A 15,757-nucleotide genomic window follows, 5' to 3' on the forward strand; every position below is an offset into this window, starting at 1 on the left:
AGTCATTCCCTGCCTTTGGAACCTTTCCTTGTCACTCATCTCCTGCACTTTTTGTCAACTAGTTACGACTATCTTGATGGTTATTATAGAGCTAATAAGTCTTCTGTCTCTGTTATCTCAAGCTTTGAATTTCTATGAGAAATACAGATTGGATAGAGTATCTTTTGCATTTTCAGTTAAAAATGCACACAAATCTGAATCACGTTTATTATCCACAAGCTTGTTTTCTCATTGTTAACAAGGCCATTTTAACACGCAGGTTTCATCCATCATACTTATGGAAGATTGGAGGCTAAATTTTAAAAAGCAAGAGAGCAAATCATATGTCTCAGTGAGGTGAATGACCAGTAACTGCTTTGAATGCATGCAGTTTTGATGGGAGTCTCCTTTGGAAATAGTTATAGTCCCCAGGTATCCTATTACCGTGTGCTCTGGTCTTACATAGAATTTGCCTGCATTATTTACAAGTTGTCTCTAACCAATCATTCCTCTTCTTTTAAAATCAGAGGATCTAATTTCCAAGACCTTGTCATGCTGTTGATGTTGCTCTGAGAGAGATAACACTGCCCACCTTTACATTTTTGAAGGGGTAGAATTACACTTGCCTGCATGAGGAGTGTTAGAGGACTGTTTTAAAAAGTGAAGAGGAAATGGCACAAAGATAAGCCTGGCTTCTCTGATTGGTGTCACTTGACTATTCTGACACCTGCTTCTTTTGTTGAGTTGAGTTTCTGGTCAGAGTAACTGGTTTTAGTTGTAAGTTTTTGCAAGTGGATGTTGTTTGCCTGACAGTGTTGTTAGATATCCATTTCTCACAAGTTTGTGCTGTGCCTGTCCACGGAATCTAGTAGTCCTGCCTGTTTGGGTGCTGCTATTTAGACCTTTTATTATCAGAGTAATTTTGCCTACTCATAAGCAAGACCAAGAAAAGAGCTTTTTCCTTGGTCTGCCTGAAGTGTTTCTCTCATCTCTGTGACTTTCCAAGAGCTGCAAATAAAAAGGGGGAAAAAGCACATTCATAATGAATTTTGTGAAAGATTTTTGTCTTTGTCAAGTTAATGTTATAATTGTACAGAAACACCTGAGTACTTGGAAGCAGACATGGGTGCAAATGGTTTTGGCTGTGAGCAGTGGAAATTAATAAATTTGTCAATATATGATTTGGAGCAGGAGTTGCCATCATGGAGGTCGTAGCTGCCTGGCTCTTGCCGTGTTGACAAATAATATGAGAATCAAGCTTTGATGGGAAGGTGGGAATCCTCTATCTCCTTCCCACCGCTGACACCCTCAGTTAAAAGCACTGCTGAGTTGAAGGGATTTCTCCGTCAGAGCTAATTACCCAAAATTATTTCAAAGTCTTATGCCTGTGTAAACAACTCCTAATAGGTGCTTTTTGCAGTAGCATATACATCAAGAAGGTTTTTTTCTCTGGATATCACTCATTTTATTTTCTGTTGTTGACAGAATATATTGATTGTGTTGCCTCCTACCTTAAGAAGCTGTCATATGATAGAGTATATCAGCTCTAAATCCAGGCTGAAATTCTCCTCCTGCTATTTCCCTCAGTTTCTCCCTCATGTTGTGTTGGTATTATTGGAAGTTGAAAATGTTCCTTTCCTGTCAGGACACTGCAGGCATTGCATTCATCGGGAATGGGCATCTGGGACATTGTCTAGAATACTGCAGGATTGCATCTTGGATATGTGTGTTCTCCTGCCTGGGACAGGAAAACAAATGAAATTAATTAAAGTAAAACAGGTTCAATGCTATTCTGAATAAAGAACAAGTTTTGGAGTGGGAAAGCTGTTATGGATAATTTAATTTACATTTTGACCCTTTCTTTACAGCCACAGGGACTTAAAACCAGAAAACCTACTGCTGGATGAAAAGAACAACATCCGGATAGCAGACTTCGGGATGGCATCGCTGCAGGTTGGGGACAGCTTGTTAGAAACCAGTTGTGGGTGAGTGTCTCAAAGCATATTACAAAAATGAAGGACAGATTCCAGACATAGAAGTTGCCTGTAGTAAGAGTTTCAGTAAAGACCTGCAGACCTTCACACTGCACTGGTGTTTCCCAGCAAGACAATAAATTTATACGACGCATGTAGTGTAGAAGAAAGCTGAAAGAAGGGGGGTTAAGAGCTTTACAAAAAAGCAGGCCACTGCAGGTGTCATATACAGATACAAAAATCAAGGCTTTCTGGTTTGGATTCATCTGCATATGCTGGTGTGTTTGCATTCACTGCCCAAATAATTTTTGGGAACTGAAAGCAGTGGTTGACTGTTTTAAGAAGAGGCTTTGAAAAAATGTTAAGGGGTGTAAAAATGTTCTTAAATGGAATTTGCATGTCCTGTGTGGGTTGTCTGCTTGCATGCAGCTGTTCGTGTTCATGCTCAGCACTGCTTCTGTCAGTTCCCATGCAGGAGTGACAGGAAGGAATCAGAGTTGTTTCTAATGACAGGCAGGGCATGAATGCAGGTACAAAGGAGCCTGCCTGGAGGAATATTGCAGGGCCAGTCTAAAGACATTTCCATGGGAATTCAGTTGTCTTTGGGCACCACTGACCATGCTCCCAGATTTCTTGTGCTGTGGTGATTGTGCAGTGGCTGTGGCACTGAGCTGTAGCAAGGGCAGCAGCTGCATGGAGCTGCTGCAGTCTGGCACCACGACACCAGCTTTTAGCTGTGTGTTAATTTGTTTTAACAACAAGCACAGAAAACAGACAGTACCAGCAGATTTCCACTTCCTCCCATGCAGACTGACTTTTCTTGGCCATTGGTAGTGTGATTCTGATGACTTCAGCCCAGGCCCATCCTCAGTTCATCAACTGATTACTGTTCATGTTTTTCTCAGTGTCTTCTCTGGGCTGAGGCAGTTCAGGGTAGACATGGAGCCGTCGTGGTTCCCTCTAAAGACAGCCACTGCCTCTCAGTCCTAGGCTCTGCTTTCCAAGTCATGAATAATGGATAGCAAAAGTATTTGAAGTTCATGATATGATAGAATGCTGGTTGGTGAGTAAACTGGGACCCACTGATTCTCTCCTGCCCATGTCAAGTCAAGACCTGAGGTCTTAGCAGCACAGATGAAAAGCAAGGAGCTGTGATGCCAAGGTGAACTACTACACCCTGCACTTGGGTAGGGAGACATTCAGTACCATCAATACAGGCTGAGGGATTAAAGGGTTCAGAGCAGTGCTGCTGAGAAAGGCTTGGGGGATACTGGTGGATGAAAGGCTGGATGTGACCCAGCAATGCGCACTTGCAGCCCAGAAAGCCAAATGTGTCCTGGGCTGCATCCAAAGCAGCGTGGCCAACAGGGAGAGGGAGGGGATGCTGCCTCTCTGCTCTGGTGACACCTGCACTGCATCCAGCTTTGGGAGATTCATAGCATAAGAAGGATATAAACCTGTTAGAGTGAGCCCAGAGGAGGCCGTGAAGGTGAGTGGAAGGCTGTAACATCTTACCCATGAGGACAGACTGATAGAGTTGGAGTTATTCAGTTTGGAGAGAGAAGGCTCCAGGACAACTTACTGCAAACTTTCAGTACTGAAAGGGGGGCTATGAAAAAGATGAAGACAGACTTTTTAGCAGGTCCTGTTGTGATAGGACAAGGGATAATTGTTTTAAACTAAAAAAGGGTCAGTGTGGATAAGATACAAGGAAGAAGTTTTTTACATTGAGGGTGATAAAACACTGAACAGGATTCCCAGAGAGATGGTAGATTCCCCATCCCTGGAAACATTCAAGATCTGGTTGGATGGGTCTCTGAGAAATTATCTAGTTGAATATATCCCTGCTCATTGCAAGGGCATTGGACTCGTTCACTTTTAAAGATTGCTTGCAATCCAAACCATTCTATGATTCTGTCCATCTGTTGCTTGCAGCTGCTCTCAAACTTCCCCTCTAGATCAGGAAATGCAGTCCTGCCTGCAGTTGCCACAAAGCCTCTATACTCTCTGGAGAAAATTGTTCCCCTTCCTTCCATGAGAAAAGAAAAAGAGGAAGTATAAAAACCAACCCAGCCTCAATTGCCTTGTGGGATTTTTCAAACTCCTTGGGAACCTCTCGGTAGGGTTCCTGCTCTTGTTAGCACTGAGCTCTGTTATCCAGATCTGGAGTCTCAAAGGGAGCCTTCCTTCCCATAAGCTGTGCGGGAATTCAAACCTCCTGCTTCAAGCAGATCCAGCCCCCACATTGTGGCCTTAAAATGCACTAATAAAGAAATCAATGGAACGGAAGAGATGTGCCTGTAATAAACAGAACACAGCAGCAATTCTATGATCTCCTGCCTTGCAGATACATTTTAAGTGTGTTGCCAATCACTAGGCCTCCATGTGAGCTATTACACCACTTCATTAATTCTCCTGGCATGCAGCCCAGCATGGCTGATACTGGTGTCTTGTGATCTCTCTGGTTTGGGGGGTGAAGGAGGGAAGGAAGGAATATATAACAATATGCCACACTGTTCACAGAGAAAGGTAATGCAGTTATGACTCCCTTTCCCTTGGAGCACACGCAGTAACCAACCTCAGAGCTTTTCAAGGCAACAGTTTTACCTGCCCATGTAGTTGGCACTTTCTGCCGGCATGAAAAGGAACAAAGCAGAGTGAATCATGGCTGAGATATTGAGCTTTAATGAGATGCTCCTCCATGCACCCATAAGTTGATTTCAAGAATGGCTTTATCCATACTGTGAACACTGATAATGAGATGAAACTGTAACATTTCCATTGACAGTCATGCAGGGAGTCTCCAGGTATTTCTGTCAGTCAGAGTGGGAGGCTCAGATGGGGTTGAGCTGTGTGATACAGCTAACTTTGTCAGTTCAGCAAAGCTGGGAGACTGCAGTCAAAAATTCTTTGCTATCACAAGTGAACTGCTAAGTTTAGTCCAGAGTTTGGGTAGTCTTCAGGTCACTGCAGAGTCTTGACTGGCCTCATGAAGGTAGCCTCGTGTAGCCTGATGTAATTGCATATCTCAGAGTCACTCTTTTTTGGGAGATACTCCTTAGGCTTTCATGGTTTTCTGTAGCACTGATAGCACTGGCAGACTACCTGGAGGACACAATAAAAGTTCAATCCAGACGTGTTTGTGTAGCAGGAGGCAGGTTCACTTGCTGTTTCACCAACATAATTTGTCATTGACAGACTGCATGTTCAGCCTTGATTGTAATGAATCCCCATTATAGAAATGTGTATTGTGCAAATCCTGCATATGCGCAGTGCAGAGGAATAAGCTGTAGTTTTTTCAGTGGTTTTAGACCCTTAAGGGGAAGAGGAGCTGTGTGTAGGCTCTGCAGGACCAATTCTGCTTATGGCAGAAATTGCACAGCAAGGCAGTCACGAAGAGATGGTCCTTGAAATGCCAAAATAACACAGTGAGTCTCTTGGTTCCTTCAGAAGCAGGGAGGGTCTGTCAGCTAACAGCAGACAAGAAAGGAAGAGAAAGCTGTGATAGGCTGCTGCTTCTATTATTTTAGATCTCTTCAGCTCTTCTTCCTCTTTACCCATCCAGGCAGTAGCAAGCAGAGACACTCCCCATCTCTTTCACAGTGATTCTTCCTGGCGTGCTGCCTTGCAGTGTTTCAAAATGGGAGAGGTTGTCCAATCCATCCTGAATTGTCACTCCCCAAGAAGAGTGAGTGCCTTTTGGTTAAACCTCAGGTCTGAGACCCAGGTTATCTGAGCTTGATTTCTGTCTCTGCTGCAGGCATTCGCGGTGGTCTAGGACAAGATGCATTGCCCTTCTCTGCTTCAGTTCTTCATCTTAGCAAGTCATTGGTGTATCAGCAGATCTGTGCTGAGCAGATAATTCAGAGGGCAGATACACCTCAGTGTCCAAGCACCCTTTTTGATTTTAATTTCATGACATGATGCTGCACATATTCTTTCCCACTTATAATAAACGTGTACATATATCATATGCAAGTGTTCTTATGCAACACATCCAGTCATTGTTAGGGTCACAAATTTAATCTTGAATTTGGAAATGCCAGAATAAGTACTTTTTATCCCATCTCATCAAGAGCTTCCATTTCCAGCTGTCCATTCCTATCTGCTTCCTGATTTGTACCACAGCCTAGCTGATTTCTCCCATTCCTTTCTGCTCCATATTTGGCCCCAAGTGCCATATTGTTTTCTCTTTTTTACTAGGTTCCAGCTCTAGTTTCTGTTACCTGGTTGTGTGAGTCACTTGCTGTCAATCCTAGATCTACTTCATTAGTTTTGCATTCAGTTTGTTTTAAAGTTCAGTACTATGTAGTAGCCCACTCACAGCAACTCAGAGTTTCAGATTAAAAAAACTAACTCTCTAAAGAGTAACCAATGCAGGTAGGATTTTGATCCTAATGCTCTAGAGAGTTTCTGCTAGGAAATGCAAACTGCAGTTTTCTAGTGAAGTGCAATTATTCTGTGATATTTTTAGAGAATGCAAATAAATACTCAGGTTTTCCCTTTGCAGTAGAGGATACTAGAAATTTTTCTTTTTTTTTTTTTTATGAAAAAGCATTTACTTAAAATTAGACTCAGATAGTGGAAATGCTTCAGCCCACACACAGCATGCACGCATGCAAATACATGAAACCAGTCTGAGACAGACAAAAACCAAGGAAAATTGTTGTTAAATTGATAGTAAGTTACAAGAAACTTAAAATGAGGCTTATAAAGGGAAATACCAGACAACCTTGTTAATGACCAGCATCACCTATAATACATCACAAAGTATGTTAAAAGATCTTGGATTATGCAAAATCAGTCCCTGAGAATTTAAGATGTGCTTTTCTTCAGATTGGCAGTGTAACATTTACTCAACCGGTGCACATTAGGATATGCTCATTAAGTACGAGCTTGCACAGGTTTTTTTCAACAAATCTTTACCTCATTTGATGATTGGATGGTGTGTTTTTCTGAGTAAACAGCTATTTAATGTTTGAGTTTTCCTCATCACTCATTTTATGGATCCATTTTTAACTTCTGCTCACTGCATTCAAGCTTTCCTATGAATGCTAGGTAGCATTTTATCACTGTGTCTTAGGTTTGCAAATATTAATTATACTTTTTTCATGTTAGGTTTGCCACATTGATCTAGTTACCTCCATTTTTATGAGGACACAGGAATCTGCAAAACAAAACTCAACATTGTCAACCAGTTTTGAGTGTACAGTTGGATGTTCTTGGGACCCAGTACCTCAGGATACTTGATGCTTGATAACAATCCTTTACTGGGAGAGCACAGTGCCTACCAGCTGCAACTGCTGCTCCACATGCTTATAAATGGTGGAAATCAAACTTGGATGTGTAGTACTGTGATTCTGAAAACTGGGAACATGCAACTCATAATTACCTGTGAACATCTCAGTTTAAGGCACCTGTTCATTTTCTTTCACAGAAGGATTCTCTGGCAGTGACAGGGAGTTTGATTCTCCCATGTGTCAGTCAGCTGCATGCTTGCAAGCTTGTCTCTATTGACACTAAAGTTCCCTCACGTTGCTACAGACTTCCCAACTTCAGTCACAAGTAGAAAAGAGGCGTTGGGCACAGCAGCGCATCCACCTAATTTACCGCCTTTTCAACCTTTGTTTTACCAGTTCTTAGCTTTTGGATACCTGATTTGGCAATCTTTATGTCCTTTTAGTATAAGGGTCTGGTTAATTCTTAAAATTAAAACCTCTTAAAGGTTCCATGATTTAAAAATTTGAGCTGATAATTAATGAACTGATTTGCAAATTCCCCAAAAATGTAGTTGCACCCAAGGAGTAAACAGCTGTACGATGGCTGAGGGCTAGATGCTGAGTATCCAAAAGTGGATGACTGAGCTGAAGCTTTAATGGCAATATAGCACTCAACCTTAACTATACCTACTACCTTAATTGCAGCCTTACCTGCAGCCCCTGCCTTCCCTGCAGCCTTAACTACCCACTGCTGCTAGAACCTTTCATTAGTGTCTCCCTGCCTTTCTTTTCTCTGTGATCTGTGGCCGTCGCTTTCTCTACCTGGAATGCCAGTGTCTCCTGAATTCCCTTTGTCTATTTTGCTACTCCTCTGGTCTTCCCCTTCATCTCAGCCCTTTGCTACCTGGCATGGGGGGAAAGCAGAGGCAGCCTTTTGCTCTAGTGGGTAACTCCTCTGAAAGCCAGCTTGAAGACAGTGATTAAGAGAGGGGAAAGGGCTCTAGAATTGAGCAACAGCAAAAACAGCCAGATGTGTGAGGATTTCTCTGCAGCTGTACAGCATCCTATATCAAGGTAATTTCATGCATAATCAAAGCAGAGAAAAGAGACTTCTTGTTCCTCCCTCTTGCAGAAACTCTGCCTCTGTCTGTGAGGCCTAAAGGATGGCCCTCAAAGAAGCTTTTTTTCTTCCCGAAATAGTACCATCTTAAGGCAAGGGACCAAAGGACTGGGGCATGGACACTCATCTTTACTGGGACTTGGGAACCCATCAGGCAGTGTAACACATGATTTGTCACACTGTAGAATAGGATCAAACAGCTTTTCCTTCTTGATCAATCAACCACTTCTCTGGCAAATCAGTTGCTGAGTGTTCCCAGATAAACCATATGTGCCCAATGGATTTGTGTGTGTGCAGTGCAGGTCTCTCTTACCTATGTAAAAAAACCTGTAAGTCACAGGCACATCACGTCTGCCCTGAAGATATGGCCCTGGTTGTCTCAGATCTACTGCAGCTGCACAATATCTTGATGTGCACATATTAAGAACTACTTTTCTAGTTTCTCAGATGAAATTCAGAAAAAGTACATCAAGGATATATACATTTCTTTCTGAATGCCCGACTTAACTGTCCAGAGCTGTCCTGCATTTCACCATTGCTCTCTTGTTTTATTTCCTCTGGTTTAAATCCCATATAAGTGCTCTAAGGTCCCCTAAGATCCTTAAGATTATTGTGTCCTGGAGTCACAGCTGTGAATGACCATTCAGAGAGCCCTTCCTGCCCCAGGCAGACTAGCCTTGGAAAATCCACATCACCCTGGAAATAAACACTGCTAACATTGCTGGTTTTTTGCAGAGGTACCCGCAGGCAGCGACTGTTTCTTGATCTTGCTGAGCGATATATTTATTTGTTATCAAGGGCAGACTGGGGCTTTTGCTGCACAGAGATCTAGCAGAATGATGAGGAGGTGGCCTAGGGGAAGAGACAGGGAATGTTGCTCTTGACACTTCTATATCGAATAATTAGTGATAAGAGCCAAAGAAATATTCATGACTCTGTAGAAAGATAAATAGATTTTTGATTAAATTTGAGTTTTGTCTTTACAGCAGTTGAAGTTGCTCTGTGATTGGTAGCATGGAAATGAGTTTTTTATGGATTCTGGCTGACTGGAGGATCCCTTTTAAAGCTGTTAGCCAAGATAGTGCTGCAGATATCTAGCTAGTGTGTGCTGGCAAGAATTCAGAATGGCAATGCCAGAAACCTGTGCTCTCTGGGCAGTTGCAATGCAGATGTGGAATGATCCAATCAATCCAAAGGATTTATTATAACATTTCTCCACCCAGTCTCTTAGACTTTTGCAGAATTTCAGTGATGCCTTTTAAGATCTATGGCACATTCCACTGCAGTTCAGCAGACCTCAGGAAGGAAAACACTTTCAAGGGCATTTGCTAGTGGGGCACATAAATACCTATGTACCTATCTTGAGTTCTTCACATCACTTATATTCTTCTTTTCAAGGACGTTAGCACAGGAAGCTTTCAAGGTGATTGTACTGCTCAGCACCCACAATTAGGAGTTCTGAAATCCTTGTTGGAGTCATAATATACAAATAAAAATTCAAGAACACTCTGGAAATTGTGGTACTAACTCTTCCAGTGCACCCCAGTGCCATTGCTATCCAAAAAGGATTGTACTGAAGGATATTGTTGAACTATATGGGATATCATGTGGGATTTGAGAGGTCTGGCTAAAGTTTCTAGGTCAGCCACAGGCACCACCTGTAGTAGCCATTTAATGTACTGTGTGAGGTCATGACTCACACAGAGAGGCAGCTGTACCTTGCAGAACCTAAAATACATGTGAGAGTGAGAAACTCAAACATGGTAAGTGATGGGGAGCTCAACAGTTACTAGAATGTGTCTGCACTCCTTTTACCCCCATGTATTTTCCAATAAACCTAACGTGACTCAGTTGTGTAGGACATGTTAGAACTGGCCTTTCTGTTCTGAGGTGACTAAACTGAGCAAATATCCTTGATCTCTGTAAGTCCTGTACTCTTTTTGCTACCATGTAGGTTTTTTTCCAAATTCCAGTTGCCTTACTACATTCCCTACAGCTCCCACACTGCCCTCCTTCAGTGTTCTGTGTATGCAGTCCAGCACTAGTGAGAGTTGTACTTGTCAGGCCTGGGCTGCAGTCCCAGTTGTGGTGCTGCTCCTTACTTGTGCTTTGTGTGTGTGCCTTAGAGATGGCCTGTAAACTCTACACCACTGTTAGATACGAGAAAAAGACATCACTAGTCCAGCATTCTCTTGAGAATAATTTGTCTCCTAAAAGCTTGCAAAAGCATGTGTTAGTCCGGTGGTGTGACTTTTTGTGGTTTAGTCTTTGGGGTTTTGGAAAGAATAGGTGTAGTTCAGCTCTTGGTTTGCTACCAAGAGGCAAATTCACGGGAAACAATATATTTTGGAAGTTTGGGAACATGTACATAACATTAAGCAATGCAGTGTCTGGCTCTGACCTCACTTTCTCTCTTGTGGTATGAAATCTGCAGTGGCATTGCTCTTGTTTTGGTCAGAAGAGTAGACTCATGGTGAGATTCTGGTCACCTTTTTCAAACAGGCCAGCTGCAGCTTTTAAAAATGTTAAGTAATCTTGTCCATGTTTCCATGGCTGACAGTGACGGAGCTACACAGAGAGACTGGGTAGTCTGTCTGACCCACTAGACACAAGAGCATTCTTTCTGGTCTTCCAATGAGCAACTCTAGCCAGCTCTGGCTTTACTTATCTGTTTTGACTCTTGAACCAAGGTTTATAAAATGTAGTCTTAACTAAAGCACTACTGAGCAGACAGTCTGGTTAGAATACCTGTGAACAGCACATCTCTTAGGGTTAGTATTGGATTAAATATTGGATTAAGCTGGTGGGTTCCACTTTTCCTGAAGTTTGTGAGGGTTAAACTGCATTTCTCTCTCATGGAAGCTTTGCTGTCAAGGTATCTGCACTCCCAAGTGTACCCTGAGTTTATTGTCATGCTCTGCCAAAAGCTGTGATACCAAATCAGGGCATTCCATGCCCATGGGATGATATTTTGCCATAAGATAAGTGTAGTGTGTATGGAAATTCAATTAATGGGCTGTCTCACTGGGCATTAATATAGCATCCTAGCACAAAGCTAACCTCACTGTGCTACTGGTTTGCTCATTATTTTGTGAGACAGGTATTGCCCAACCATGACTGCATTTGTCACAAGAAACACATGCACAAATGAAGACAGGCTCAGGGACTGCTGGGAGGTGTCAGTATAAACAATAGCATGATTTGCACACGGGTTTCAGACAGTTTGCATCCCTTTTACTTGTCAAGTTACTTTAATGAAGGCTATAAAATAAATAGCCATGGCTATAATCTTTAGGAATTAAAATTATTACCTGGCAAGTTGAAGTAATTAACTCTTCTCAGCCAGGAATCAAACAAGAGATATATGAGTAGAAGGATGTGGAAAGAATATATTAACTCACCAGGTAATGGTGCTACTGTCCATCGTCTTTTGTTTTTTTAAAACAAAAAGAAAGGCATGTTGCAATCATGTATTGGCAGCTTTTGTGACCACTGGTGTAAATGAGAGTCATCTTAGCAGAAGAGATACCAGACATGGTTTAGGGATGCATCTGTCTTTTTTCCTGTAAAGGCTTTGCAGTGTGGGCCTTCTTTTTAATTAGATACAAGACCAAGTTAAAGAGTGGGATTAGAGAGCTGGAATTCTCTACTCACAGAATATGCCTCATCTTCCTTTCATTCCTTGCTTTGAAGAAATTCACAGCAGGGCCATAGAGTTTTAAATTATGCTAATTCTTGACCATTTTCTGAGCTTGTTAGAAATGTGTTCTTGTTGAGGTAAAGAAAAATGTGCTGGTTTGCACACTTGTATTCTGTATAAGCAAGTCTATCACGGTTCTGCTAAACAAAATGCAAATGCACATAACCATAAACACCAGGCTGTTACACGCTCATTTGACTGTATTTTATCTTTCAGATCACCGCATTATGCTTGTCCTGAAGTCATCCGGGTAAGTTGGTTAATATTGGTGTACATAAACACCTTTCTTGAAGTGTCCCTCATTGCAAGTATGCAGACAGGTCCTCTGTACAAGAAATCTGCCCAGTGCAGAGGGAACAAAAGAAACACAAGGAACCTAAAGAGAGTTTTGTGTTTGGCTCAGCCCTGAATCAAGCCACATTGGGAAATAATTGTGTGTTATTCTCACACTATCCTTCACACCATGTGATCAGACAGAAGTACAGGAGCCTGGCTTAATTTGATCTTTTGACCCAAGGGATGTAGTCCCCTCAGCTTTCCTGTCTCTGATGTAGCTGTCATCTCATTAGAAGAGCTGGGGATGACTGTCAGTGATGTTGATTTTGACTAAACAATATTCTTCCCCTCTGCTTTCCCTTTGTCCTCTGAAAATAAGTATCCAAGGTTTCAGTGCCCAAGGTTGCCCTCTTCCAAAGCATGTGTCTACTGTAAAGTCAAGCAGGAAGCACTCAGGAAAGACTGTCCAGACAACACTATCAGTTTGCAAATAACATGGCTGGTGACAAGCTCCCTCAAGAACCAGCGCAGAGAAACACACCTTCTTGATGTCCTTATTGCACCTGTTACTCTGTTTAAATGCCAGATCTGATAATTTGTGAGTTGTCAGCCATTCCTGCCCTGCTCCCACTTCTGAGCCTTTCCTCTCAGATCTCAGATAAGACTGAAAGCTGATGTTTACAAAAATTCAATTAGGCGGCTCTATAGTGGCTTCCTCCTAGTTGGGAAGGCCACCTTGGGAAGCAGGTAGATGGATGGATTGAAATGTGGGGTTTCCCCTTCTCCCCTCTCTCAAGGATAATTAATTCATTTACTAATGATCAGTCTTTTGAACCTCTATGTCATTGCTGCGCAGGGAGAAAAATATGATGGAAGGAAAGCAGACGTCTGGAGCTGCGGAGTCATTTTGTTTGCGTTGCTAGTGGTGAGTCATCTTCCTTGCACTAGCCTTTAAAAAGAAAAGAAAAATCTGAAAGTGCTGCTGTATTTAATAGCAATTCCATTGACATCATGTACGGATGGATTTTTTTATTCCTCTATTTTTGTATCTCTCAGTGGCATCCTTTCCTCTTATTTCGACATCAGCCCCAAAGGAAAAGCATGAGGAATATTTCACTGCTTCTTTGAAACATTGCTGCCCTGCACAGGAGAGCATAGACAGGCATCAAAAACTTGTCTCCATAAATACTCTTTGCTGTGTTGTGATGTTGCACCACGTTTTTTGATGGGTAAAGATGTGTAGGGTTACAACTCCAGGATACAGAGAGTGTCAAACAAGTTTTCCTTCATGGGATCAAAATATGGCTGGGTTTGGGATGTGTTCACTTTTTTCTGCTTATGTGTATATGTGCTTCAGCAGGTATATGCATACATTAACTGCAGTATTTTTTCCAGAGATTTGAGAACCTCATCTTTGTTTCATGCAAGCAGTGAGCTACACTTTAATTTGGTACACATGGGAATATAAAACTGAGCCAGTAGTACAAAGTTTAAATTAGTTTCCATCTGGCTCAGTAATACTTTAAGGGTTCAAAATGTGTTATCTTCTAACTTATCCTTCTTTTGATCAGAATTTCAATTCTCTGTGGAATTTATCCTGAAATGAAGTTTTATTATAACACCCCTAAACATCCAGCAACTGGGTGTCCAGCTGAAGGCAGATAAGCTTGGCATTTGTTATCAGTTTCCACAGTATAATATAGGAAAATAAAGTTTATGTTAATACAAGCATATTCCACATGAAGGTAAAATACTCCACATGAATATTGGTTTTGTGTGCATGTTAAGTGCTTTATAACTAATAGTTCAGCTGATCATCTATAATTATAAAAATGACAAGCCTGAAGTAAAATTTTGATATTCTTGTACATTTATCAGTAAAATAAATGCTTCACTTTAAATGTTTTATTTTGAAAAAAGCACGTGTACAGTGTTAAATGAGATAAATTTTGCATATTACTTTTGTTTAAAATACTTTAAAATTTTAGAGGATTTTTCTATCAAAAGATATGCTGATTCTTTTTTAATGGCTCAAATCAAAATACCTTGAAGTAATCCCAGTATGATACTTTAATTCCCCTTAACCAATCTTACTCATTTTTTCTTTTTAGTCATTACAATTCAGTGACATTTTTGACATTTTTGAAGTTTTAATTTTTTTATCTTGATGTTGCATTGGAAGAATTTTAACTGTCACACTAGATAGCACCTGGTCATCTCTCACTGAGAAGTTTCTTCCATAGCTGATAAAATAGAAGTGTATAATGAGCTCTTAATATAACTTCTTGAATTTGTAAGAACAGAAGAGAGAATGTGTCAAGATGGTTAGGATTTTTAGGAGCAGGCTTTTCATTTTCAGGGGGATTCTCTGTCAAGCTTTGGTGTCTGTTGCTGCATCTTCATCTGTTCCTATACACATGAGCCTGAAAAATGATTGAAACAAGTCTATTATTGATGGAGAGTGCAGAGCTCGCCAGTTAATTATGTCAGGATGAACCCTGCAAAAACTATCAAGATATGATAGCAGATGGTAGTAATAAAAGAGACGTAGTTTATACCTTCAGGAAATGCCACACAGCGTACTTTCTGACTTCATCAGGGCTTAAATTGCGTTAGCCAAGGTACTGAACTATCAGAATTGATTTTCCTTTAAGTCTGGAATGGGTAGGAAAAACGCAGGTAACTCAGGAGGTTGGTTACAGAAGGCAGGGAGAGGCTCTGCCTTCAAGGCCCTTTGAATGAACCAACACCAGTCAGCAGTGCCCAGTCGTGGCTGTCATCAGGTGGCTTCCTGAGGCTACTGTAAATGTTCTACCAAAACCATTGACGCAGGATTGCTTATACAGATGCACTACTCACTGTAGTAAGAGCAGTGCCAGAGCTGACAACTTAAAACTTCATTATCACAGCAGCTGACAGCTTGCAGCTTCCCACAGATCACCCTGGAAATCAAGGCAGCTCAGCACCTACTAGAATTAGGCAGTGAAAGAAGGAAGTGAGAATATCTAGGAAGGTGCAGACTTGCTATAAAAGGGTATCAGCTTCAGTCGGTAGAGTTATCCTAAAGATTTCAACTTCTCTTTTTCCTTTTTGTCCTTGCAGCAAGGATAGGTCTTTTACTGCTTTTTGTAGCAAGCTGATGATCTATTCAAAATGTAGTTTCAGCTAAAAAAACTTCAAGCCATTCATGTAAGTGAGCTACAGTAGGGAAGCAATAGGAACTGATGACCTGACCACAGCATGGGAACTGCATGGAGTATATTAAACAGGTAGAATGTCTGCTGCTTCCAAAGGCTAATGTTGGTTGGGGTTTCTTTCAGCTGTGTCATTTCAATGCTCCATCAGAAAGAGCGTGTTCTTTACTGAAAGTCTCTCAAAAGCTGTTCACCTCCTTTTCAATGTCTGCAATAAATGTGTCTCAGGAAGATTAAAAATAAGGAGACGATAAACATTGCTACTGTGAAAGTATGCCCAGGAGGAATAGCAGCAG

General features: G+C 41.4%; 1 protein-coding gene across 13 annotated transcripts in view; it reads left to right on the forward strand.

The window, feature by feature from the left end:
* BRSK2 (BR serine/threonine kinase 2) overlaps positions 1–15,757 on the forward strand; it is a 300,531-nt gene that overhangs the window by 216,007 nt on the left and 68,767 nt on the right. For all 13 annotated transcript variants that reach the window (XM_033061786.1, XM_033061783.1, XM_033061784.1 and 10 more), the window contains exons 5-7: positions 1,848–1,964; positions 12,208–12,241; positions 13,124–13,192. In XM_033061786.1, coding sequence (XP_032917677.1) covers positions 1,848–1,964; positions 12,208–12,241; positions 13,124–13,192 — 220 coding nt within the window. The remainder of the gene's footprint in view (positions 1–1,847; positions 1,965–12,207; positions 12,242–13,123; positions 13,193–15,757) is intronic.

This window comes from Catharus ustulatus, chromosome 6 (assembly GCF_009819885.2).
Source record: "Catharus ustulatus isolate bCatUst1 chromosome 6, bCatUst1.pri.v2, whole genome shotgun sequence".
Taxonomy (NCBI): domain Eukaryota; kingdom Metazoa; phylum Chordata; class Aves; order Passeriformes; family Turdidae; genus Catharus; species Catharus ustulatus.